Source organism: Gymnogyps californianus, chromosome 3 (genome assembly GCF_018139145.2).
Source record: "Gymnogyps californianus isolate 813 chromosome 3, ASM1813914v2, whole genome shotgun sequence".
Lineage (NCBI taxonomy): Eukaryota > Metazoa > Chordata > Aves > Accipitriformes > Cathartidae > Gymnogyps > Gymnogyps californianus.
Window position 1 is genome coordinate 18,155,221 of NC_059473.1, and position 25,146 is coordinate 18,180,366.

General features: G+C 42.3%; 1 protein-coding gene across 1 annotated transcript in view; it reads right to left on the bottom strand.

Moving 5' to 3' along the window:
- ALK (ALK receptor tyrosine kinase) overlaps positions 1–25,146 on the bottom strand; it is a 318,891-nt gene that overhangs the window by 61,638 nt on the left and 232,107 nt on the right. The window contains exons 6-8 of the mRNA XM_050893080.1: positions 14,301–14,432; positions 6,220–6,351; positions 4,623–4,723 (exon numbers count right to left, since the gene is read on the bottom strand). Coding sequence (XP_050749037.1) covers positions 4,623–4,723; positions 6,220–6,351; positions 14,301–14,432 — 365 coding nt within the window. The remainder of the gene's footprint in view (positions 1–4,622; positions 4,724–6,219; positions 6,352–14,300; positions 14,433–25,146) is intronic.

The following is a 25,146-nucleotide window of genomic DNA, read 5'->3' on the forward strand; positions in this document are numbered from 1 at the left end:
AGCACAGCCTTTCTAAAAACAAGTCTCCAGACTGTTCATGTTTCTGCAGTGACTTTCAAACAGAAGTAACAGTCATAATCCACCACAAAAAGAAATCTCACAGGATAGATGTAACTACTGCTGCCCAGGCAGGTACACGCTGTACCAGGCCCTCACAGAATGCAGTAGTCCTGGACTTGGTCTTACATCTTTTTATGACAGAAGCCCAAACACTTTGGGAAGACACAGGTATGACTTTTATGATCTACAGGCATGACAGCATCCTTCAAAGCCTGAGGATGCAGACGGCAGGGAGCATCTCTGAAAAATGGAATGAAAAGCAAGTCAACATACATGACTGCACTTGTACAGGAACAATGCTGGGACTGAGGGAGATGGGATTGCCTTGTTGTCCAGACATGTTGGGCCAGAATTGAGTCTCCAGCCTCCACCTGAAGGTGAGCGCTCCCTGGACATCTGCAACACTCTTGTGTCAGCTCTCTCTGACATCTTTGCAAAGTACTGAGAAGTAGGTGGCCATTATAGTCTGGAAACTGTGCACACCTAAGGGCTATCAACTGCAGCAAAGCCATTTAGTTTTGCCATGGGTGGTGTCTGAGATGACAGCACTTCCCTTGGACTCGAATTGCAATGTGGTTTCCCAGATTCCCAGACAGCAGTACAGCTACTAATGACATGCATATGGATTTCTTCTTCAAAATGAGGAAATGTCTAACCACCCCACTATCCTCTTTGCCCTGTCGGCCTTGTGCAGGCCCATTGATTCCCACTCAAGGAGCGGAATCACTGTGTGAAGAGAAGGAGCGAATAATGCTGTGCTTTATTGCCCAAGATCTATAAATTCTGCCTTTAAATCAGGCCACTGTTTGGATTAATTCTTTGCACTTTATGTGCATTCCTATGCTCAGTTACACATGCTTTGTTTCCAATGAACTTTTACATAGGGTTAAAAGATTTTCACTCTTGATTACTGTGACTCAGTTTGGCTCCTGAAGCATTTCCTGAGCTTTTTGTTGCATCTCCCCTTTCTGGCTGCTTCAGGGTAATGGAGCATCTCTTCATGGACTACGCGTACCACTTCCTGCATTCCCCCAAGATTTAGTAGAAGTGCCACAGTTTCCCTCTTCCATATAAATTAGGTTTTAAACACACAGTTAATGGGGTCAATAGGCAAAGGACTCCACTGAACGTGCAACATGAAAAAGGTAACAAAGACTGTCTGGACTGCAAACAAGAGAGATTCTTTGAAGCCGGGATACTCTAGCCAAGATTTAATAAAACAACAAAAGAAAGAGAAAAACTAACTGAACCAAGAACAAAGGGCAGCATCACAAACTAACTGCTCTGACCTGCCAAAAGCACTGAGGAACAAAGAATATGAAAATATAAAGCTGCTCAAACCAAACAGGAGCAAAGTGCAATACAAAGCTATACACAAAGTACAAGGCACATTAGGGCCAATCCCAAACATGTGTGGGAAAGTACAGGCTGTGTTTACTACGGTATCTCCTGCATGCATTTCTACCCTCTTCTCATCTTTTGATGCATGTGGGGCAGTACAGAGTAGGTCAGGCTGATTTTTCCCTTTCTGAGTTAATGAGGAGCCTCCCGCAGGGCATGGGAAATGCTAGGGGAGCACAGCCTGCAAGCAGCCCAGCATACTCCTGGTGACCGACCTCAAGCTGGAGAGAGCACAAAGATGGAGGGTCACACTTGTCCTGCACTTAGCAACAATATGTACGCCAAAGATCATCCAGGCTCTGGAGTCTCCACGTGCTAGCGTCAGCACTGCTGCAAACAGCTGCCCAGAACCTCAGCAGGGAAGGTGTTTGGACCAGGCCACCTCACAAGTCTCCAGGGTGTCAGCAGTCATTTTCTCAGACTGTTCAGTTGTCTCTGTTGCCAGTCTATCACGGTGGAAGATTAAACAGCCAGGCTGAGGGAAAAAAAACAAGCCTCAAGCATTAGCAAACTCTTTGTGGCTGGCACCCACTGTGGACTGCTTGACTGTTTCCTTATCATCAGCATTGAGTCCTGGTTCCATGGACATTCTGGCCAAAAACCAGAATCCTCCAGCCTGGTAAACAGCACTGAAGCAGGTAATGCTCCACATGCTGAGGTTGAAGTAATTAATTCCTATGAACACCTCAGGCTAAAAAGCAGGGTGTCAGCATTTGCTATGGTGGGTGTAATTGTCTAACATGACTGGATAAAATAAAAGCAAATTAAGGGATAAGAGGAAAAAATAGTAGCTTCAGTAAACAGCAGGTCTAGTAGCGCCCCAGAGCTTCCACGTAGCAGGGAGAGAAGCTAGGGGACTCAAGATCAGCAAACCAGGGACGTCTGCTGGCCTCCTTGTTGCTCTCAGGGCCTGCAGCATATGGCCTTTGATAGAGTCCTGTGCACAGAGCAGGGGTAAGCTCCACTCAGCCGGGAGAGGTGAGCGACCTGAGTAGGTGGGGCAGCACACTCAGTCTCACCCTCAGGAGTTCAGCTGAGCTGGGCATGTTGATATTAGGGTAGACACGGCATACAAGGAGGAGGAAGGATGTTAAATGACAGGCTTAAGGACAGCCTCCATCATTAATATATATTGGTGCAGGATGTGAATCTGAGCCAAATCTCTCTGGGGTACTGGAACCAGCTGTTAGAACAAGCCACTAAGTAAACACGCAAGGAGAGCAAGCAGATATCTAAAGGATCACGAGCTGGATCAAATACAAGAGGGAGGGCAGGTTTACGGCTTGCTCTGACTGTGGAAGAATAAATGGCTCTAATTTGCACACACTTGCTGAGATCCCTTTGCCACATGAATCATGAGTGAGTTTTGTCAGTGGGATTTCAGTTGCCAGAGAATCTGTCCTGGTTGTGACATGCCAGGTGGAGCTGTCAGCAGTGACAGGTAGAAGAAAACTCATCTTTTAGTGCCTGAACTTGAGCCAGTTCAATTGGGAAGTGATTAAGGGTGAATAAATACAGGACAGCATTACGGTATTTTCATAACCTCTTTCCTGACTATGATTTCACTATAAGGAAGTTTGTTGGCACCTATTGGAGGAATAAGTGCATGGGGGGGAATATCTCCTTTCTCCTCTTGTGTTGTGCTGAAAAGTGGAATTAAATTATTCTGCTCACAGACAGATTGTTCCAGTAAAATAGAATTTGAAGCCACCAGGGGCTCATTGAGAAGAGAAGCTTTTACACTATATGAAAAGGCAAGAGACAAAACCCTTGCCAAACTCCTTCACTCTTTATTACTGACAGCTGCAATGCTGGATGCGTCCGGATGCCTTTTAAGTGCCAAGGGGAGTGACGGAGGTGGGATGGCATGTGAGCAGATGAAATACATGGCAGCTTCTCCCCCGATGGCAAGTTTAATTATTTGCACTGTTGTCTACACAAGAAAAAAAACATACACATATTGGGAAATCATTCACTCTGATTCCTGTGTCAGGTGGATTATGAAAAACACTCGCCCTTGCTGGTCCACGGCAGAACAAGGTCTTAAAATATTCAGAACCTGCATACACCTTTGTCAAAGAAGGGAGGAAAAACAAGGTAGAATGTATTTCCTAAAGAAGGAGGACATGAATATATCAAGACAGCAAAAACAGATGTGCTTTGCTATATGAACTGAGATATCCAACAGAAGTGAACCAAACCAAACTTTAAGCCAAAGAAACACCATCTTCTATGTACTTTCATGCCGGTGCTCAACCAACAAACAACAAACTGTGCTTTGTTAGGATCAATTTTCCCAAATCCCTCTGCTCCAGGATCCAGGAGCTTATGTGACATTTCAGGGTGACCATTCAAGATGTGAAATGCTCTAAGTCACTAGCCACGGTTCAAAGTCACAAGTCATAAATAAATCCTATCAGTGATAATATAATCTGTGCAGCAATAGACTAAAAAGATGCAGACAGGTCATCTTTCTGTAAGCTGCAGTTTAAGGGTTAAGTACATCTGATGCAGAAATGACAACCATGTGCAGGGTTGCCTGGCAAGCCTTGATATACTTGCTTAAGTTTATGTCTTATGACTGTCAATAGCTTTTCTGCTTGAATACGAACCTGGTTCCATTCTACATGAATTTATTTCTGCTGCTGCTAACTTCAGCGCTCCTGTGAACAAAGCCTACACGAGGATTGGTAGGTTTGAAGTACAGCATGATGAAGACCTGCCAGCTCAAATCCCAGCTGTGCTAGAGAAAGCATGCACTGTATTTTCTGAGCAGCTCAGGAGCAGTCCTGAAGCCTATTCTTTCTTGGATCTTGCAAATACAATGTTTGTTCATGCAGTAAGCTTCTTCCTCTTTGTGTTTATGTAATGCTGGCTGCCCTACCCTTACAGCATATACACCTAATTATGAAGACACCATGTGAGGCCATAGAATGAGGACAGGATATGCCAAGCTTTTCAGAGCACGTTTTGTGGCATTTCAAGCAGATAACCATATCTTTCCCCTGCACACAGGGGCATTAAATAAGTATATTTCATAGATAAGCCATCGGAGAAAGCGGTTGCTGTGCTACTGACCTCGTGCCTATATATGAAAACCGGAGTCAGACACACAAAAAAGCTCTGTAAATTGCAAAAGAAAAGAAAACATTATGACTTGCCTCACAGGGGGAGTTCCTCAAAGGAGCTGGAAATGCAGTGCTGGTCATGACAGTGCTTGCTACCGCTGGTGCTTTGCTGGTGTTAAGGAGGAGTGCACAACCTGGATAAAAGAGCAGGAAGAAGGTCAAACAGCAGCACCCACCTTCTGGTTTCAGGGTTTGTGAAACCTCCCCAGAACCTATGTTAGCTGGCTCCTACTACAGCAGAACGCCAGAGAGCAGAAGGCTTTTTCAATTTATTAGGGATGCAGCTTCACCTACCCAACAAACAAACTCAGGAAACACATTTAAGGAGTCTGTCTACATTCCTCCTACAGCTGTCTTCTGTTGCTCCATGACTTCAGATTCATCCTCCTTGCAAGGATGAATAACAAAATGTATCTTTTATGAACAAAAAGTAACTTGGAAGAGAATATTTATCTTGGCCAAAACCAAAACAAAATACAGCTATGGCAAAATACCACCAGAGTAATATTAATGCACCTGGAGGCCGCTTTGCTCCTTTAATCATTTGTTGTAACAAGAGGAACAAGGGCAGTAGTAACACTAGGGTTTTTCCTTGGCAGCTCTACATGAAAAGGTGTGCATTTGCACTATTTCAGCTCTGCCCTCCAGCTCAGGAGGGTACTACTACTTAGAGCCCAGTTATTTGGGCTTTCATTGAAATTGCCTCTACAGCATAGACAAATCATGAATCAGCAGCACTTGCCAGCTCCCCACAGTACCCTCTTTCTGGCTCTTTGCCTTCGTGTTTACGTATGCTTCCATCACTTTGTGGTCTGTAATACTGTGGGCTAAACCACGAGACAGCATGAATCAGAATAGCTGCACTGTAGCCTATACCACTTCACACAGAAGTAGAGAATCTTACTCTTCATGGTTAACTCTGGATGTAACTTTCTAAAGCAATGTTGGAATTATACACCATTAACTCTGCTGTTCTTATTGTATCCCTTTAGATGCTCTGTGCCTCAGCAATAAATGCCTCCAACGATTTACATTATTGCATTAGGAAAAAGCTTATCCTGGAAGGTAGCCTGTTTGCCAAAACTTAATCAGCAGTGGTTAAGTGCCCAAAGTATAAACCTTCAATGGTTTGTATGAGAAGGATTAGAAATGAACTACTGGAATTTGGGTAGGGGAACCAAGTATACGGTAATTATACATAGAAGTGGAACTCAAGCGACAATGGAGCAAAAAGAAGGAAAATCAGGATGTGAGCAGGGGAAAAAAGAAGCAGTACAGAGAAACGGAGGAAGTAAATAGGAAAATCAGAAAGAAAAAACCAGATCAGTATGGAGGAGGGTCATACAGATGAACACTTGGTGTGAAGCTGTTTAGAAAGGGTAAAGATTTGTATCTGGTGTCAGTCGTGGAGACCTGAGGTACCACTCTGTACCCTCAAGACAGGAAGTGAGCAGGATAGTCTTTTGCTCAAAGCACTTAGAGTAGAAAGATGGCTTTTCTTTCACTGAAGGCTGAATATGTAAGTACACAGGAAAACATGCCTTGTGTTTTATTCCCTCTCCCCACCATTTGCGTATCTTTTTTGCTCTCTGCTGTTCATTCTCTGCAGTTACTATTTACTCTCACACACCTTCTATTGAAGGAAAACGGTTGTGCTCCGGGCTTCCAATCCGCCATGGAGAAGGATGGGACGCAGAGGAGCCCTGCATCCAGCCACAGTCCCCTTCTTCAAACGAACAGTAGAAGCCAGAGGGAAGCTTTTCTGCAAGAGGGAAAGACACACACACATACAGAAGAACACAGGTGAGCTAAGGAGGAGACTCCTGGGCACACAGAGAAGCTGCAGTGACTATTCTGACCCGGTTTGCCCAGGGCATGTGGGCACCCCCACAGCTACTCAGTCACTCTTTCGTGTGGAGTCATAGCATGCCTGACCGTGGGGAGGGTGGTGGCAAGGGAAACAACCCCCAGACTGTGACTAAATGACTCCCGCCACACTTTGACAAAATTGAGTGAGAGGACATATCTCAGTGTACACTATTGGGTCTCCTAAATACCTGGCCTCTACAGCTCCACAGGTATAAACACACTCAAGGTTGTATCTTGGAGATGGCTTTCCTAACCGCTGCTTCTGCAGCTCCACAGAAGGAAATTGTGGAGAGGGATAAGTTCCTAACATGATTCCCCTCCCTTACAGTCTAGGTCTCTAGTCAGCCCCGCTCAGCAACATGACCTCTTCTCTCTGTGAGCACTAATGAAAGCACTGAATCCTTTTGTGCCTCAGTTTTTGCACCTGTGAATCTGTTTGGCGAGATGAATGGATGAAAAGAGGATAGTTTATTTTAAGCCATACTTTCAGGCTTTGAAGCCCACTCATTCTGTCACTCGTTTAGGATTTCAGGCAAGTTTCCAGCTCCAAACAATAAAGATACACTAGCTTTTTGCCTTGAAATTAACCAGTTCTAAAGTAATAGTCATCAAAATAGTCATTCAAAGCAGAAGGTAACTTCATGCCTTCCATCTCCTTCTCTACCTACATTGCAAGTTCTTCTTACAAAGGGTGCAAAGTACTGCTCCTTTTGCCCTGAGCCGTACACTTATATTGCCATACGTGAACATCGTCTACTTGGCCATGAATCACCCATTTCCTTCAAAACTCATGAAATATTTTTTCCCCATCATCCTCAATAAACCCTCACTGCCTCCTCCATAATTTCTACTGTTGTCTAGTTTTACCTTTGCATTTCTCTTCTTCAACATGAAGCCAGATTCTGTACTTATTAAGTAACCTCAGCAGAAAACGGACCTTGTAAAATGCCATGTAAAATCACTACCACTATAACATGATTTTCACTTTTAGTGAATCACTGATGATCCTTAATACAGATTCTGCACCCAGGGTGCAGCTGACAACTCTGCCAGGTACCAGAAGGCTTCCCAGTAATAAAAGGGCACAAACTGGGTTTTATGGGGAATAAAGTAGAGCACAAAGCTAGCCTGGGTGAAAAAGGTGCCCTTTTAATATAGAGATACATTAGGCATTAAAGATACCAGAAGAGAAATAGAGAAGAGCGACCAGTCATTTTACCCTGCTATATAGACTAACCAGTCCTTGGGGCTGGCAGCACAAAGCCCCTGAACATGCTTGCTCAGTGGGGGTGGTCCTTCTTCCAATAAACCAGAAAAACTGCAGTGATGAACAGATGCAGCCGTAAAAGGGATGATGATACTCCTGACTTCTCACAGTTTTTACACCATTGTGTACTCAAATCTGTACTAAAAACGAGTTTAGCCCATATTTGTTTTCTCCTTCCTTGTTCCCCTAAACTTCCCCTAAAACTATCTTTGTTTTTTTTGTTGTGGGTTTGTTTTTCTTTTTGTTTTGTTTTTGTTTAAAGAGAGGAAAATGATACAAGAAATCTGTTTAAAATTGCAAGATGAAAATGAAATTTCATGTGCAAACACATTATAAAACCCCATATCCAGGAAACTAGTTTTTCCTTTCAACTGCTTGTTAAAATCAGAGTAAAAATTCCTTCACTTACTTACTTACAAAATGTAGGATAGACTACAAACTCCTAAAGCAAGAGAATCTGCTGGTCAGGTGATACTGGCAATTTCATTAGCTTCTCTACGAGAAGAGGAGGCTCCTGAACTCAGATTTTGTTGTGATCATTAAAAATTTTTCCCTCTGAAATTTTCTATCTATAAAGTGGCTGTCAGACACTGAGGCACCAGTATTCAAACTCCAGATCACTCAAAATGTTTAAATATCAGCAGAAGCCCCTGGTTGAGATTGCAGGTCAATTAAATACCTGCTCACGGGGCCTCAGCTTTGACTCACACATCTCAAAAGGCAATTCATTGTCAGTGGCACATGCACCTGCTCCTTGGTCTACCCTGAGAAAACAGCTGGGGAACACCACAACTGCAGCATCTAGACCAGAAATATTTGATTTTCTAGGAGTCTGAATCACAACTCACTTCACAGAGGAAACTGAAACAAATCTTACATCTGTGGCTTTTTAGTAGGGCCAAATTTGAACCTGGAACCTGACATGGAGGTGAGAGCCATGTTTTATTGTTATTTTCCGCAGCACCCAAATCTGTTATGAAAGGATCAAAACCTGTACTGGAGTTAAGGCTTTTTCAAGTTTTTCCTTTTAAAAATCCCCAAATTAATTCAGCCTAGTCTTTAAATGTGAAGCTGTTAAGCAGAGGTGCTTCCTTGTGTTTTACCCCTCTACAGAACTTGATTATATTTCATTGTGCAGCCCAAGGCTGGGATCCAAAGAAAATGACAAATTATAATGTGTCCTGAATTCCTACTGAAACCGCTTGGCTCGGTGTCCAAGTGAATTCATTTCATGGCCATATGCTATCTAGGATGATGTAAACAAGTCAGAGCAGCAGGAGGAGTCATCTAAGTAGCAATCCCTGCCTGGAGGCCAGAAAAAGCTCACTGTCAATGAACAAGTAAGGGCACAAATAAGAAGCTATTACTTCCCCGGAAAATTTCATTCCTCCTCCACAAATTAATTTTTTATGAATTTTCAGATGTCCCGTGTACTGGATGCATTTTCTCTGCTGCTCTTTCTTAGTTTGAATACATACAGCACCTATGATTCCATGTATTGCTACTCCATGAAGACCTCTGTGGCTAGCACTTCTCTGTTGACGTGTACTTCTCAATTTTCTGAATGTTTATAATTCAAACTCACATTAGTGCAGACACTGCACTGATGAGGGAACACTAATCCGACTTTATTGGAAAATCAAGTAAACAAAGGGGTAGGAGTTACGCCTATTAAAACCTGCCATGTTGGATATTATCATTAGTGACAGAAACCTCAAAAGATTTAGACCTTAGTAAGATTAAGATGCAGCTTGTGGATATGGGATGGAGAATAGAGTAATCCAGTGAGACTGGAGCGCTGTGAGAACGTAAGAATCTCTGCTTTTATTTGAGTGATGAACTAGAGAAAAGCTGTAGGGTGTTAAACTTGCTCCTAAGCAAATATTTTCAAGCCTTCAGAATGAATTACCTTTCAAGCAAAATCTAAATAAGTTCAAGGTTTTTTTGTTTAACTCAGATTTTTCATCCTTTAATAGCAAGAAAAATTAGAAACTGGAATAATTTATGAAGTGGATGGAGCAGGCTCTTGATTCAAAACTAGGTGTAAATCAACCAGATACTACAGTTTAAATTTTGGGGTGAAATTCCAGACCCATATTATAAAGGACACAAGCAGAAAAGACTACTCTGGTATGTATGGACCTTTACCAAATTTAGGAGGAAATCTCAGAAGCCAAATAGATCAGCTACTCAAACAATTTAAAGAAGCACATGAATCTTAAACATGAGTTTGTTTCAATGGCTGCGTCTATGCTAGCAAAGTTGGTCAGCCAAATTCTACCAGAAATGAAGCATAAAAAGGGAAAATACTTTTCAACAGTCAACAAAAAGTTATCCTTTAATGCCAGAAGGCTTTGCTGAGTTCAGAACTGCCAGAGGTTAGAATTTGTTGCTAGAAGTACAGCTTTTGATCAAGAAAGAAGCAAAAGGATTAGTGTATGCAAGACAGGAACCTTAAGAGAGCGCAGCATGGCAACAGGTTGCTACTTCATCATTTTGCTTGCAGGGATACTCTGCTGAGCTGTGTCTATCACTAGGATATAAATTAATCCAGTGGTTTCTTCATGCATTTTTGCCTGAAAGTAAACTGGCCTCTGTAGAATTAATTATCTATGCTTTTTTGGTCACTTGCTCATGTTATCACAAATTCAAACTTTATAGGTTCCTATTCTAGCTGCCATCTGGTCTTTTGACAGATGTGTGCATGCATTCCTCCAACCACATAGCACAGCCTGAGTCACTCCTTTCATGAATCAGATACTAGTCTTCCTTATCTCAACTGGTACCGTGTTTAACATCCTTAAATACTCAATGAGGCAAAGAGTGAAAATTACCCTATAACCCGGTGGTTATGAGATTTATTGGAAAGATGGAGGACATCACTTTCAATCCCTATTCCAGGTAAAATTTATAAAATGTGGAAGAGCAACCTCAGGAGAGACTTGAGTAATGATTTTCTTCTGAACTAGACCGGAACTCCAGACCACAATCTTGGAAACTCTGCATGGAAATAGGAAATATGGGTTCAAATTCACCTAGGCAGAAGAAAGAATCAGTCCTGGGTTTGTCATATCCTGAATGAATCCTCTAAGTTCTGGGTCTCTAGATAATAAATATACTATCAGCACCTCCATTCTTCTTAATTTTATTTTTTTTTAAATATATCCATTACTTCCCTGACATGCTTTGACTGATTAACCAATATTTTCCCAGGCTGAAATTTTTGGTGAATTTGAGACAAATAATTTTGGACTAGCCAAAAGTATATGCACTTTTTTTCAGTAAAATTTTTATTGTTGCCCAGACTTGCTGCCCTGCAACAAAAGATTACTGAACCAAAATCCAAGATATTGTTAACTAAAAAGAGAAGTACAAAACTACTGGAACAAATTCTCCCTTTCTGTAAAGTAGAGCTCTGCCAATCTGTATTAGAAAATAATTTTTCATCTCTGTCTTGTACTATACCAGGTATATTACATATATGATTACTACAGTAAGAGGAAGTATGTTATTTTTTTGCCGTAAGTTATAATCCATAAAAGCATGAATTTACTAGCAAAGACCACCATAAGACCACCACTATCTGAAGTCTTAAGGTGTGTCTGCAAATTATACTTCTGCAAAGTAATTTCCAGTGTGGCACCTCCATCAGTCTGTTAAATCTGTATGTCTGATCCCAAATCAACACAGTTCGGCATCTAATTCCACATCTGCCTCTTTGAAGCCGTCTTTTCCTCCTGCAAGAATATTTGATTATGACTCAAACAGCAACATGCTTTTCTCTAGGGGTCATCCCTCTCTGATTTTACACTCTCTACACAGACTAATTGGTTGCATGCAGAACAAGCACCATGACATTTCATTGGCCATTAATAAGTAAAGAGATGTTAACAAACAGCAGGCTTTAGGGAGATTTTTTTTTCAGCTAAGAAAGGAACAAAAATCAAATGAATAGGAAGGAAAAAAAAAAAAATCAGTACCTGCACAGCTAAAAGACTGTGAAAGGAAAAAAAACACCCAACATCTCCTTGAAGCTCAAAGATAGAAGCCTTTGGTAAACGGTAATTCTAAAAGCTCTCCTCTCAGTTTTGAGCATGGCTAATTCTTTTTCTGACAGCTCTTTTGTGTAAGCAGAAGCATTTGGGAAACCCCTTTCTCTGCTTTATAAATCTGAATCACTTTTTGCCACACTTGCAAAAAGCTGATGAAAACATCCGTGTTGCTCAGGAGTAAAATGACAACTAAAATGCTGAAAGATGACATATGTTTTGTGTTAGGCTGCCACGCAGATGTAACTGACATCTAAAACATTAGATCATTTATCTGTTTTGTGTAAGAAGTCTTATGCCAACAATATTCAACACAGTAAAGAGGCAAAAGCAGAGAAATCAGCCATAGAACTGAACAGGCTTGTAAGCTGATAAACAGACATACCCACAACCCGAGATCTTACTAAGGCAAGCCAATCTTTTTCGTTGCTTGGGTGGAAGATGGTGCTTTTCAGGCCTTTTGGCTGGGAGTAAGAACTCTCATTCCCAGCACCTGTGGTTGAATACAAGCTGTGTGGTCTTCTCATCAAGCTAGGGAGTGACTCTCTGCTAAACAGGTGGTTAAACATCTTCTGCCTTTTAGATTTTCTCATTTACATTCTCAGTACATTCTTTGCTGACACAACTGTAAGTGCTATACTGCTTTATGCAAATAGCTACAGATGAATGCTGCATGGAGGGGGAAAAGGCAACCAAACCAACCCCTGTGGATAACGTATGTGAGAGAGGGATTGGTCACTTTACCGACTGGCTCACCATGGGATACAGGGTGGCAGCTAGGGGCAAAAGCAGAGCCTTCCTCCTCATATGTGAATATGGATGAGACACCAGCCACAGGCGCATCCAATGTTTGAAAATAACAGGTAAGCACGTTCCTCTAGGCCTGCCCCATCCTATGGTGGTATTTAGTTTGCATCCATGATTGGTACAACTCCACCTCGTGAGCTCTGCTGTTCCCACTGGTATAGACAGGATTACCCTCACAAGGCAGAGCCATTTATAGCAGACAGGCACAACGGTGTTTCTGGACATATAGTTGATGGTAAATAATATGTTTCTCTGCTTCCAATGAAATGAAAATGCATTCAACCTACTGATTACCATAATTTACTAGTTTTTTTTAATTAAAGTGTAGAACACAATAGAAATACCATTATGAGGTTTTAGAGCTCTGTTATAAAGCTCTTAGGCAAAAAGAAGGTTTCAATACTACTAATATGAAGCATTATTGGTTCTAAGGAGCTGCAAGTCTGCAGTGATGACATTCTTCCTATGAAAGTGAATTTAATGTTCACTGAGTGTGTGTCGTTAATTAATATAATTTCAAATTGTAACAATGTCTAACATGATGGAGAAGCGTATCATTTCAAGCTTTTAACTAGTTTGCTAGATGATCCCAGGTCAAACCACTGTTCCCTACACCAATAAAATCTGTTACTTTATTTCTTTGTTAGCAGCAAAGAACTGGAATTTGCTAGAAGTTGTGTGTCACTCTTATGTTAAGTTTATGCTAGAAACAGCAAAGGTCTAGACATCACCTACATCAACACAGCTTGTTTGAATTACCTTACTCAGATTCTCCTCTGCTCCAGCTGTCACATATGAAAGCTAAACTGAGAATAATTGCTTGTTCCATTTCAAAGGCTTTTGCTGGTACTGATATTTTGGTCAGGGAACACATTTTTTGCATGCCAAATCAATGCAGCTCTGTCGACAAAAGTCCATAGGCTAGATCAGCTGTGACACCTACACTTTAAATTGGTAAATGATGAACTCTCAACAATTATTTTTCTTGATATATTTGCCCTGTGGATAACCATACGGCTGACAATCAACCACTCCTAACTATCTGTAGACTGGCAAAGGGAAGATGCTGGAGGTAGAACACGTAGAGGTATAGAAAAAGAGATAAGGCATCTTCAAGACAGTTAAAGGAAGGTCCTAAAGTATCTAGGTTACACAGCACAATTACAAAGTATTCAGGCACAGCAAGTTTGCAGAAAACTCAGGCTGCTATCCGTCTTCTGCCGTATTTTATTAGACTACTGACTGCTGAAGAGAGGACAGAAAACAAGAGGAATTACAAAGACACAGGAGTTGGTCAAAGACAAGCTACTGGCTCTACTCATTTTTCATCTTAGAAGTTTTCTCCTTCCTCTCCCTTCTGCCACATGCTGTGCTACATTTTGATTAAAGGCTCTAACAAACTACACATTTCATAATTCTGTAAGGCATCTAACTATTCAGGCTATACTTCCTTTGCATTTTTGATCAGGACTTCGAAAGCAATGAAGCACTAAGAGCATCTTAAGAACCTGCTGCAGAACTAATGCAGGCGAGTACAGGAACATATCAAATGGTCCTCTCTAGGCAGACATCCAGAGAAACTGCATGTGTTATGGAGGATACCAGTCTTTTGACAGTACCGAATTAGTCTATTAGTGCTGAAGTCTCAAGCATTAAAATTCAAAACAATCAATGCTTTTGGAAAAGGAGGATGCAGCCTAGGGGTTTGGATTTACTCACTGCACATAGCTCCCTCATCTTCTCCCTCGGTGCAGTCCCTGATGAAGTCGCACGCCTGCCCCAGCCTGATCGCCGTTCCATTCCAGCAGCTGAAGGAACCCTCCAGAGCCATTTTTGAGCCAGAAGCAGATCCTAGAGAAAAAGAAAACAAAACCCACTTCAGATTACTGAATTGCCTTCCTCTCAATCAACAGGTTGTAGGATCCCGGATAACACTGAAGGGGAGAACACCTTGTGAAATCCCCTCAATCCAATAATTTACAAAAATTAATTATTTTATTTTGTTTGACCTGTTTAATCTTGTCAAATATCTAATGGTCCACCTAACTGTACTGGGTTTGCATTGCAAGGTTTTGGTAGTGGGGAGGGCTACAGGGGTTGCTTCTGTGAGAAGCTGCTAGAAGCTCCCCTATGTCCAATAAAGCCAATGCCAGCCGGCTCCAAGTCAGACGTGCCGCTGGCCAAGGCTGAGCCAATCAGTGACGGTGGTAGTGCCTCTGTGATAACATATTTAATAAAGAGAAAAAAAATTACTGCACAGCAGCAATTGCAGCCAGAGAGAGGAGTGAAAACATGTGAGAGGAACAACTCTGCAGACACCAAGGTCAGTGAAGAAGGAGGGGGAGGAGGTGCTCCAGGCGCCGGAGCAGAGATTCCCCTGCAGCCCGTGGTGAAGACCATGGTGAGGCAGGCTGTCCCCCAGCAGCCCATGGAGGTCCACGGTGGAGCAGAGATCCACCTGCAGCCTGTGGAGGACCCCACGCCAGAGCAGGTGGAGGCCTGAAGGAGGCTGTGACCCCATGGGAAGCCCACGCTGGAGCAGGCTCCTGGCAGGACCTGCGGACCCATGGAGAGAGGAGCCCACGCTGAAGCAGGTTTGCTGGCAGGACTTGTGACCCCGTGGGGGACCCACGCTGGAGCAGTCTGTTCCTGAAGGACTGCACCCTGTGGAAAGGACCCAGGCTGAAGCAGTTCGTGAAGAACTGTAGCCCGTGGGAAGGACTCACGTTGGAGAAGTTTGTGGAGGACTGTCTCCCATGGGAGGGACCCCACGCTGGAGCAGAATTGTGTGAGGAGTCCTCCCCCTGAGGAGGAAGGAGCGGCAGAGACAACATGTGCTGAAATGACCGCAACCCCCATTCCCCGTCCCTCCGGTACCGCTTGCGGGGAGGAGGTAGAGAATTCGGGAGTAAAGTTAAGCCTGGGAAGAAGGGAGGGGTCGGGGGAAGGTGTTTTAAGATTTGGTTTTATTTCTCACTATCCTCCTCTGATTTGACTGATAATAAATTAAATTAATTTTTTTTCCCAAGTTGAGTCTGTTTTGCCCGTGATGGTAATTCCTGAGTGACCTCCCTGTCCTTATCTCGACCCACGAGCTTTTCGTTATATTTTCTCTCCCCTGTCCAGCTGAGGAGGAGGAGTGATAGAGCGGCTTTGGTGGGCACCTGGCATCCAGCTAGGGTCAACCCACCACACTAACAGAGAATTTCAGTTCCCCAGGCATTTCTGGTGTTTTAACTTGGCAGGCATCTTTGACCCTTGAAAAGAGGGTTGAAATCCTGCAGCCTGCTCTGTGGTACTTCTCAAGAACAACACAATACGCATGATAGATTTTTAATTGTGTGTAAATTTACTGCTAGACTGAGAGTCCTGAAGACTGATATCCTCTCTGTTGAGCTCAGGAGTAACATGGCTACATGGTCTGGAAAGCACACAAGCTTTCATCATGCCCTCCTGTCAACATGTATTACCTGTGACTTGGGTGTATCACATTGTCATATTCTCTCTGCAAGAGAGAAAACAGTCTGATCTCTGCTTGTCGTTTTCTTTCTCTTCTATACCCACTCCTGCTCCTGCATCCTGCACTCCCCTCCCCTTGAGTCAGGGAGCCCACAGCAGACTACATCTACCAAGATACAAAAATCACTAATTCATTTTACCTACGCTAAGCAACAAAAGGCAGCTAGCAATGTGGAAAGGAGCCAGCTCTTATGAAATGAGGTCACTGAATGCTACAATTAGAGCCCAGTATCATCCATTCAGAAATGATCCAGAATACTTGTCCCTTAGCACCGTCCTTTTCTGGAGGCACTTGATTCCCTTGACAGGTGAGAAGCCAGAGATCATCCAGCCCGACGGGTATCATTTTCCTTACCGTAGGAATTCTCTCATCCCAAGTCCTTTGACTGTGGCCAAGTGAGATACTTAGGACAAGGCCTTTTTTTTTTTTTTTTTGAGAGACACGCTCTAGATCAGCCACCTGAAGGAGGCAGGAATTAGTTCAGCAACATCCTACAGTCAGTACGTATGGAGGAGGCTAAGCTTGAGAAGTGCCAGAGCTCCTTCCACAAACATCTGGGTGTAGATGCAATTCACCGAAACCTTCCTGACTCTCTGCAGAGATGTGCTTCCAGTCACTACTCCTAGAAGGCAAGCCTAAAAGTATGAAGAAGTCTGTGCTGTGAATTCCCCACTGCAACAACTCTTGCCCTGTCTCATATTAAATGGGTAAACGCTCAAGATTAAACCAAAGCCTCTGGGCAGAGTGAGCCATTGTTTGCCTAACTCATCCATGCTTGGTAAACAGCACAGCTACATCATGTTCTCTGGTACTACAGGGAGTTGGGAATCACTGGTGATTCAATTAGATGTGCACTTGATACTTTTATTTATATTGCCTGCCAAAACTAAAAATTAATGAAGCATGTAGGAAAACAACCACTATTTCTCTTCAAGCTTATTTTATGGCACAAATAAATTCAGGAGTGGGGGGAATACATGCCAAACCTTTTTAATAAAGGACCCCAGCTCCTGAAAAGGGTGCTCTGTGTTATTGTCAGCTTGATTTTTTTGCCTGCCTTAGAGTAATTCTGGCTTGCCACATACAGGCTGCACAGTGCCCTTGTATTTCAGTCAGGGTCAAGGCATGACTACAGAGGAGAGCTTTGCAGAAAAAATAGACCAAGTAACTTGGAGCTGGTTGCTGACAATTTCTGCGGGCCCCTTGGTAAGGGTTTAAGGCAATGAGAAGATATCTTCCTTGACTTTGCCATGCTCCTTGCAAAAATGCACTCTTAGAGACACCGCTGAGAACCTTCCCTATGTCAGATGCCAAGCTCTTTGCATGTCACAAGCCAGACACAGCAGGCTCAGGTCAGTGTGCAAATGGACGCTAGAAAGCTGTAAGAAGCAACTCTGGTAACTCAGTAGATGATCCCTTCTCCTAGGGGTATGCAATGAACTTGTATGGCACCGTGTTGCTGGAAGCACCACCTAAAGAAAAGTTGAGAGGTATGTCCCAGAGCACTTCCATGAGGTTAGTAACATCATGACACTCTTAAAAATCTTTAAGTCCTACTCAAATTTAGAAGTACATTTGTCTCTGTGAATTACCCACAGATAGTTTTGAACCCCACGTTTATTACCAGCTCTCATGTCCCACTCAGTTTATCTGCAATCTCTTCAGCAATGTCCATGTTTTATCCCAGCAGCTGCTGGGATACAATATGCAGAGATTCAGAGGAGGGGTTATTATAGGCAATGGAATTGTTCTGTTTACTCAGTTCATTATAACTTTGTGAAGGCACTCAGTTTTCCAAGCACATGACTGCATTAACACTAATTATAATGGAACCAAAGCATTCAAGAGCACCTACTGTCTTCCCAGGTATCTTTGTTGCAGCCCAGGAACACAAATCTCCTGAAGTCAACTGACAGTACTATTTAAAAGATGTCAGTTGCAACTAGACATCAAGCAATTCCAGGAACTTTTCTTCCAAAACAAAGCAGCAGATTTGCATGCTCATTCATCTCTGCAGAGATGGGGCTCGAATTAGCTCAGATTTGCATTAGACGCATATATACATGCTCCTTGTATAGGTTAGAGAACACAAATAGCAAAGCTGCAGCCTGGGGAATGGCTGGGCTCTGTGACAGTGCATGATTTATTCCTGTCTCCTGTTTGCTTGCTCACTGTGTGCACAAAGGCAAAATGAATTGGATAAAGGAGATGATTAACTAGTAAAACAAATAGATAACCAAAAAAAGCCCAAATACAAATGACCCTTTTAATGGGCCACTTGATGCAGATGTTTGCATCCAAGCTCAAGGAAAATTAATTTTTAATTAAAATATTTTGTAACAAAAATAGACATTTGATCTTTCCATTTCCCAGACCAAATCACTCCTGGCAAGGTGAGCCAGAATGACCTGGATCGCTAAGTGAAGTGGCCGCAACTCACACACAGAAGATGTGTAAGGAAAGGAAAATGGATGGTATCAAATAAGTATCAAAGTAAAATTTGTGGGAGACATCCTTTATATTTACAGCAGTGTTTATGTAGCCAGTGGCATCCATAAATTATAGCAGTCATTAAGCTGTACCACGGCTGGCTTGGAGTCTTATAAATCATTATTTAAACAGCAACATTAAACAAATGGCATTTCAGGCTCTAAATTGAAAGGAGAAACAAACAGCTCCTTGGGGAACAAGTGCTGACTTTGTACCTCCCAGGTCCTGCTTCTGAACACAGTCCAGCCTCGGCAGTGTTCAAATCCAGTACCAGACCCTGGACACAAATGACAGCCTGGGCTCTTGATTGCCCATGCTTTTGGACTTAGTTTCTATACAGCAGGATGGAAAGGGGAAAATCATGTGGCTTAGCGTAATGCAGGATAAGCAACTTATTGCTCAGACTGTGGGGCCAAAGCGGATGTATTTCACTCCTCAGCAGATTTTCCCTGACTTGGGTTGACTCTTCTCTCCTCCCCCCTCCCTTGACCAGCAGAGAAATAGAAGTGCGCTGGCAAGCTCTGGCAAATCTGTCTCTGAGGAATGTGGCCAGAAAGGTTGTGATGTTTGATCACTGCAAAATGCGAACCTTCAACTTACTGCCACCACACTTGGCCAGGTGGGACAGAAGACTGAAATTCTTACAGGCATTCACAAAGATATCCCTTCTCTTGCAAACTGGCTATGCTGCTAATTATCATGCAGGATTGTCCTGGTTTTGGCTGGGACAGTTAACTTTCTTCCTAGTAGCTGGTACAGTGCTGTGTTTTGGATTTAGTGTGCGAATGATGCTGATAACACGCTGATGTTTTAGTTGTTGCTAAGTAGCGCTTATCTTAAGCCAAGGACTTTCCAGTTTCCCATGCTCTGCCAGCAAGCAGGTGTGCAAGAAGCTGGGAGGGAGCATAGCTGGGGCAGCTGACCTGAACTAGCCAAAGGGGTATTCCATACCATGGAACGTCATGCCCAGCACATAAACAGGGGGGAGTTGGCCGGGAGGCACGGATCGTGGCTCAGGAACTAACTGGGCATTGGTCAGCGGGTGGTGAGCAATTGCATTGTGCATCACTGGTTTTTTTCTTCCCCCCCCTTCCTTTTTTTTGTTATATTCCTTTTCATTACTATTATTATTATATTTCATTATTACTATTGTTAGTATTATATTTTACTTTAGTTCTTAAACTGTTCTTATCTCAGCCCACGAGTTTTACTTTTTTCTTTCCTTTCCTCCTCCTCACCCCACTGGGAGGGGGGAGGGGGAAACGGCTGCGTGGTGCTCAGTTACTGACTGGGGTTAAACCACGACAAGGATTAATCAAGCTGAACATAATTATACCTTCATGTGTTACATTCAACTTTTCCGGCCATAATTTTTAATGCTACTGAAAGCTTTTGGGACCAACACAGTCAGGTAAAGCCCTCTCACTCAGCACACATCAAAACAAGAGAGCTTAATGGGACAGTACTTTGTTGTTTAATAACCATGTCATTTGTAGTCTGCAAAAAAAGGTGAACAGAAATTGCAAAGACCCGGGATGAAAGTGCACCCTCGTGCACGTTTTACAAACAAGCAGCTGCTCTCTGGGCTATCCCTGAGGAGCCCAGTTGGACACAGCTGAATTGACTCCAGTGGGTCTCAGGGCAAGACTGTATGCACACAAGGTGAAAACCTTCCATTTTTAATTGCATGTACATAGTAAGAAATACCTGCCCATGGAAATCCACCATGCTTATCTCACCATATATGCTACCGCTCAAGAAAGAGAAACTTTCCTACTATTTAATTACACCTCTTAAAAAAATATTTTCTAATGGGCTAGTACTGTAGTCTAACGTTCCTCCACGAAATGCCACTAAAAATCAGGGATTGTGCAACCTCACCGACAATGCTTATCTGTCACAAGTATTTGTCATTAAATTCTCAATTTCATCTGCTTCTCCTTTGGTTTGAGTTCAAGGCTTTGACTCAGAGATATTTAAAAAGAGAGTACTTGGAGGATTTAAAGGTTGTGTGAAACAAAGAAAAGCTGCTGTCTAGCTACAAAAGGATAGTGAGGATTCTGAGGAGTTTCTGATTATTGGTTTTTCTGTGACTCACCATTTCTGATGGGCACATCATTTCCTCACTCTTCGTCTCCAACCCTCCAGCCTTATAGCAGCGCAGACATTTGAAGGCTGATGGCTCACTTGGTGCTGAGGATAGCCATATTCCAGGACAAAGTAAATGTTCTATTTATATGAGTCATTAATACCCCTGCTTTCACCATTAGAGAAGTTGGAAGGTATGAAATAAAGGAGGTAGGAAAGTGAAAGAAGAGAAAGACAAGTTTATGTTTAAGGGAAGTGAAGCCATCCTTGGCAAATGGCCATTGAACTCCAACATGATATAGGGCAGATCACATAAAGCAAAACTTTCACAGCGAGCTCCACTGCCCTCATTTTCCAGGCACCCATCCCAGGACACCTGTATTCAGATCTGCACAGAAGCCAAGCAGTCGCAGCTGCAAATGAGACCAGTGAGAGAGATACTTGGAAAACACAATGTCCTCAAAAAACGCTTTGAAAAAAGATTGGACTCCAAGTTTCTCACACCAGGCAGCCAAAATTAGTCAACACTCCATAATTTCTGGCTTTAATCTTTGTAACAGCATCGTTACTGTTGCTGTCATTGCCTAAGGATGCAAGTGAAACCACATTTGTAGGAGGAGGCGATCTCTTTTTATTAGACTGCCTAATACAGGCAGAAAAAGCAGCCCATGTTTGTATATGCCTGAAAGCTTGCCCATTTTTTCAGTTGCATAAATTGGCTTTAATCTTATTTCACTTCCTATACATAAAATGGGAATAAACTCATCACAAGAGCTCTGCGATGTTCATTTCATTAACATTTGTAAGGAATTAAGTTGTTATGATAACAGAGCCATGAAAAAATCTGTAAGGAAATTATTTACTCTGTCTTCACAGTGCAGTTTGAATAATTTACAGTATAAAATGAACAGGGCCATACATTTGATGAAGGCAGGACAGAGGATAGTAAATAACTTCCCATTGAGGGAGCACCCCCTGCCCTGCATGTTAAGGGCGCAGCATTCTCACAGTGAGCTACTCCAAGGCTACTCCAATTTCTAATCTTGCTCATTAAAGCCACGTAGAAACAGAATGTTCATTTCACAGAAAATGTCAACTTTTAAAACTGTATCTAAGCATAAAATAAAAATGCCCATATTTCTCACAGAACAAAAGTTTCAAAACAATTCTGGGTTGGAAATACTGACTTAAGAGGTTTCAACACATAACTAAATATTGTCATAAACCCAAGAAATTTGAAAACATGTGAATTCAGACAAAGATAAAATGTTGGGCGTGAAGCTCAAGTGGAAACTAACTGGTTTGGAACTCACTCATGTCAATAATTCAGCCAGCTCAGTTCTAATGTGCTCTCCATCTCTGCTGCTGCTGCTGTTTCAAAGTAGGGATGTTATGCTTGGTACACAAATTTTAAAACATCTGCTCCTTCAGCCTTGCCTAATGCCAGTATGATTGCTTACACCGAAGAAAGCTTCATACCACACCTGAGGAGCTGGCACTTGTTCACTGCCACGTTTCAGTAGCATGAACTTTCTACAGAGCTGTGCAGCATTCAGACTAGCCAGGCCCTCTGTGTTCTCTTGCAAATGCTTTTGACCAGGTCTAGTTACTTTTCCTAGCTTTTCTTTGAATGACTTCCCAACGCTAATGTTGGTGTGATGTAGTTTTCCTGAATTCACAGCAACAACTAGCTTCCTTAAAACTATAATGAAATAAGAATGTGGAATAAGAAAGTTAGCTATATTTCACACTTTCTCATTTTTCAATTAGGGAAGTTGATTGAGGATCTAATATTTATCTTCATAGCTCGTGAGACAACAAATAATTGCTGAGCTCAATAAATGACATGATAATATTTTTCCCTATTAATCTTGCACAAAATCTGCTTTTTTGTTTTTGTTAGGACTCATGGTAACATATGTATTTTTTCCTGTGATTTGCTTACCAATTAATAAGCAGCTCCAACAGGACATCCAAAAATTAATATTAAGCAAGCAAACAGCAGCAGCAAATTTTACAAAGGAAGTGCGATTTTCTAGCAGGCAGTGGTACCTACATATTCTGTGGTATCTAAAAAATTGAAAAAGGCCAAAAGAGATGGAAAATACTTATTCCCAAATACCTGTGAAACACTGTGTATGCATAGTCATTGGACTTTTTTTTTATTTCATCTCACACAGCAGATCTTTAAGGTTTTCATCCCTAAATATGAACATCCTGACTTAGAACAATACAATGGGATAGAGTAATTTTGTTAAAATCCCAAATCTGATTTCTTTTGGTTGCTTTTTGTTGCCCTTGTTTCAACATCAGACTGCATTTGCTATTTGATTCCCTTTTCTCTCAGGTACCATTGCATCTTCACGAGATTAAAAAAACCAACAAAACAAAACACCACCACCCCCCTTCCCCAGCTTTCATACCTCTCCTAAAAGCAGTGATTACTATATTTGTAACAGTAAGCAACTGGTTAAAAAAAGACCAAAAAACCTTTTCTGTGGTTTTCTGTGACTTTTTCAAAATACAAACCTTGGAGAGGAAAAATAAAAAGGTCCAACTTCTATTATTAGCTCTGTCATTCCCATCAGACCTCTCTGGGTCTGAATAGGCTTGGGGACCAGCTCTTATCAACCAGCAGCCTTACCCACGGGAAACACCGGCCAGACTGATTGCTAGCTCACTGGAAGATGAATGCTGCTTGCCACATGTGGCGGACGTTGACAAAATCATGAGGTGGGTTAAGATGTCTAAGCTTATTTATAGACAACAGGAGCAGATTTAACATGGGGCCACTCTCAACATCAGACATGGAACTGAATATGAAATAAAACAAGGCTACTGGAGAAAGGACATGAAAATAGTGCTTCCAAACTTCATGCATGCCTCTTGGGTAAACTATAAGAGCTGATTAGATAGGAAACACATGTAATTTTCCACATTTTGCTTCTTAGAAGACTGAGTTCAAATCCACTTTCAATTATTAAAGTAAGTTTTATCTTTGCCTGTTCAGGTTCCCCAGTTCTAAGCACAACCAACACTGCCACTATACATAGTGGATTTTTTTTCAATTCTTGGTTCTTAAAAAAACCACAACACCCCCCCCCCCCCCATCAATAACATTTTAAAGATGAGGAAACTGAGGTACACATCAACCAATTTCAATTACCTAATTGAGACTGTAAATTGCCCAAACCAGACTAACTCTCTGACTCCTGTTCCAACCTCTACCAGTTGCACTGAAGTTGCGCAGATGCAAGAAAAAAGCCACAGAAAGGAGAGACTGGAGAATATTGCTTGGCTCATCAAGAGCTGATTCCACGCAGGTCAGATGTAACCTCTCTCTGAACCCTGCAATAGTAGCATCTCAGTAATCTCTGTTATGTGCTTTTAGCACTGCCAAATCAGTCAACAGAGGTATATTTGTATGCCTTGTCATGAAAAACACAAATAGAGGTATGACACTTAATTTTATTCAAACATCATTTTAGATAGGAATCATATTTTTCATTTCTAAAATGCAATTCTGCTTCTATAACTGTTTAAAGCAGTATCTCTCCTTTAGCTGTCAGCAGTATTAAATTAAGGTTTATGGCCTTACTGCAGATCATTTTCTTGGGGAGATGGGTGGAATATCACAAATCAGCACAATTCAGAGGATGTGTATGTGGTCCCTTTCAGCAGGGTGCAGTGATGCATTCTCACATCACAGCCAAATGCTTTACTGTGCAAAGCAGTGGCCCCACAGTGGAAGAGCAATAGTTGTTCCAGGTAGAAGCAGATGCTTGCTGGGGAAGAAAGTTTCATGTCATGCCCCTCTCCACTGTGTCAACCTCTGTGAAACTCTGCAGTTGTGTAAGTGCAACAAATTGTCGTCAAGGAGCTAATTTCCACTTTGCTCGAAAACTGAGCAACAATACCTCAAAAACTCAAAGCATAAGCAAAATGAAATTGCACATGAGCACTTGCTGTGAGGGAGAGCAATAGTATTGGTGACACATAACGGGTTTGCCACTGGAAGGGACTTAATGTGGGTGGAGGCTATCCAGCTTTCAGTTCTAGGGAAGCAAAAGGAAACACTGCAGTGTTACCCTACCTCCACACACCCTGAACATCAGTATGTTGGTGGATGCTGTGACTCACTGGTGACTCTTCCAGCTGAATGCACTGAAATGCCTACATCTCAGTGCTGAGGCCAGTCCAAAGGGATGGAGAAGTAGCAGTTCTTTGCTCTTGTGTATCAGGCTGTGCTTCAAGGCTTTGCTACACTTGAATGAAATGATCCCAGGAGCAAAGCTGCTGAAGGTCAACGGTCCTCAACATCAAAAAAAGCCTGGAGAAGGACTCCTTCCTGGCATCTGTGTCTCTGCCGGAGGATCTCTGCTAACCCTTGAACATGCAGAAGACTTACAAATTGGGAATGCTTACAGAAAAAAAAACAGATGTCAGTGAATACCACAGTGATTAGCT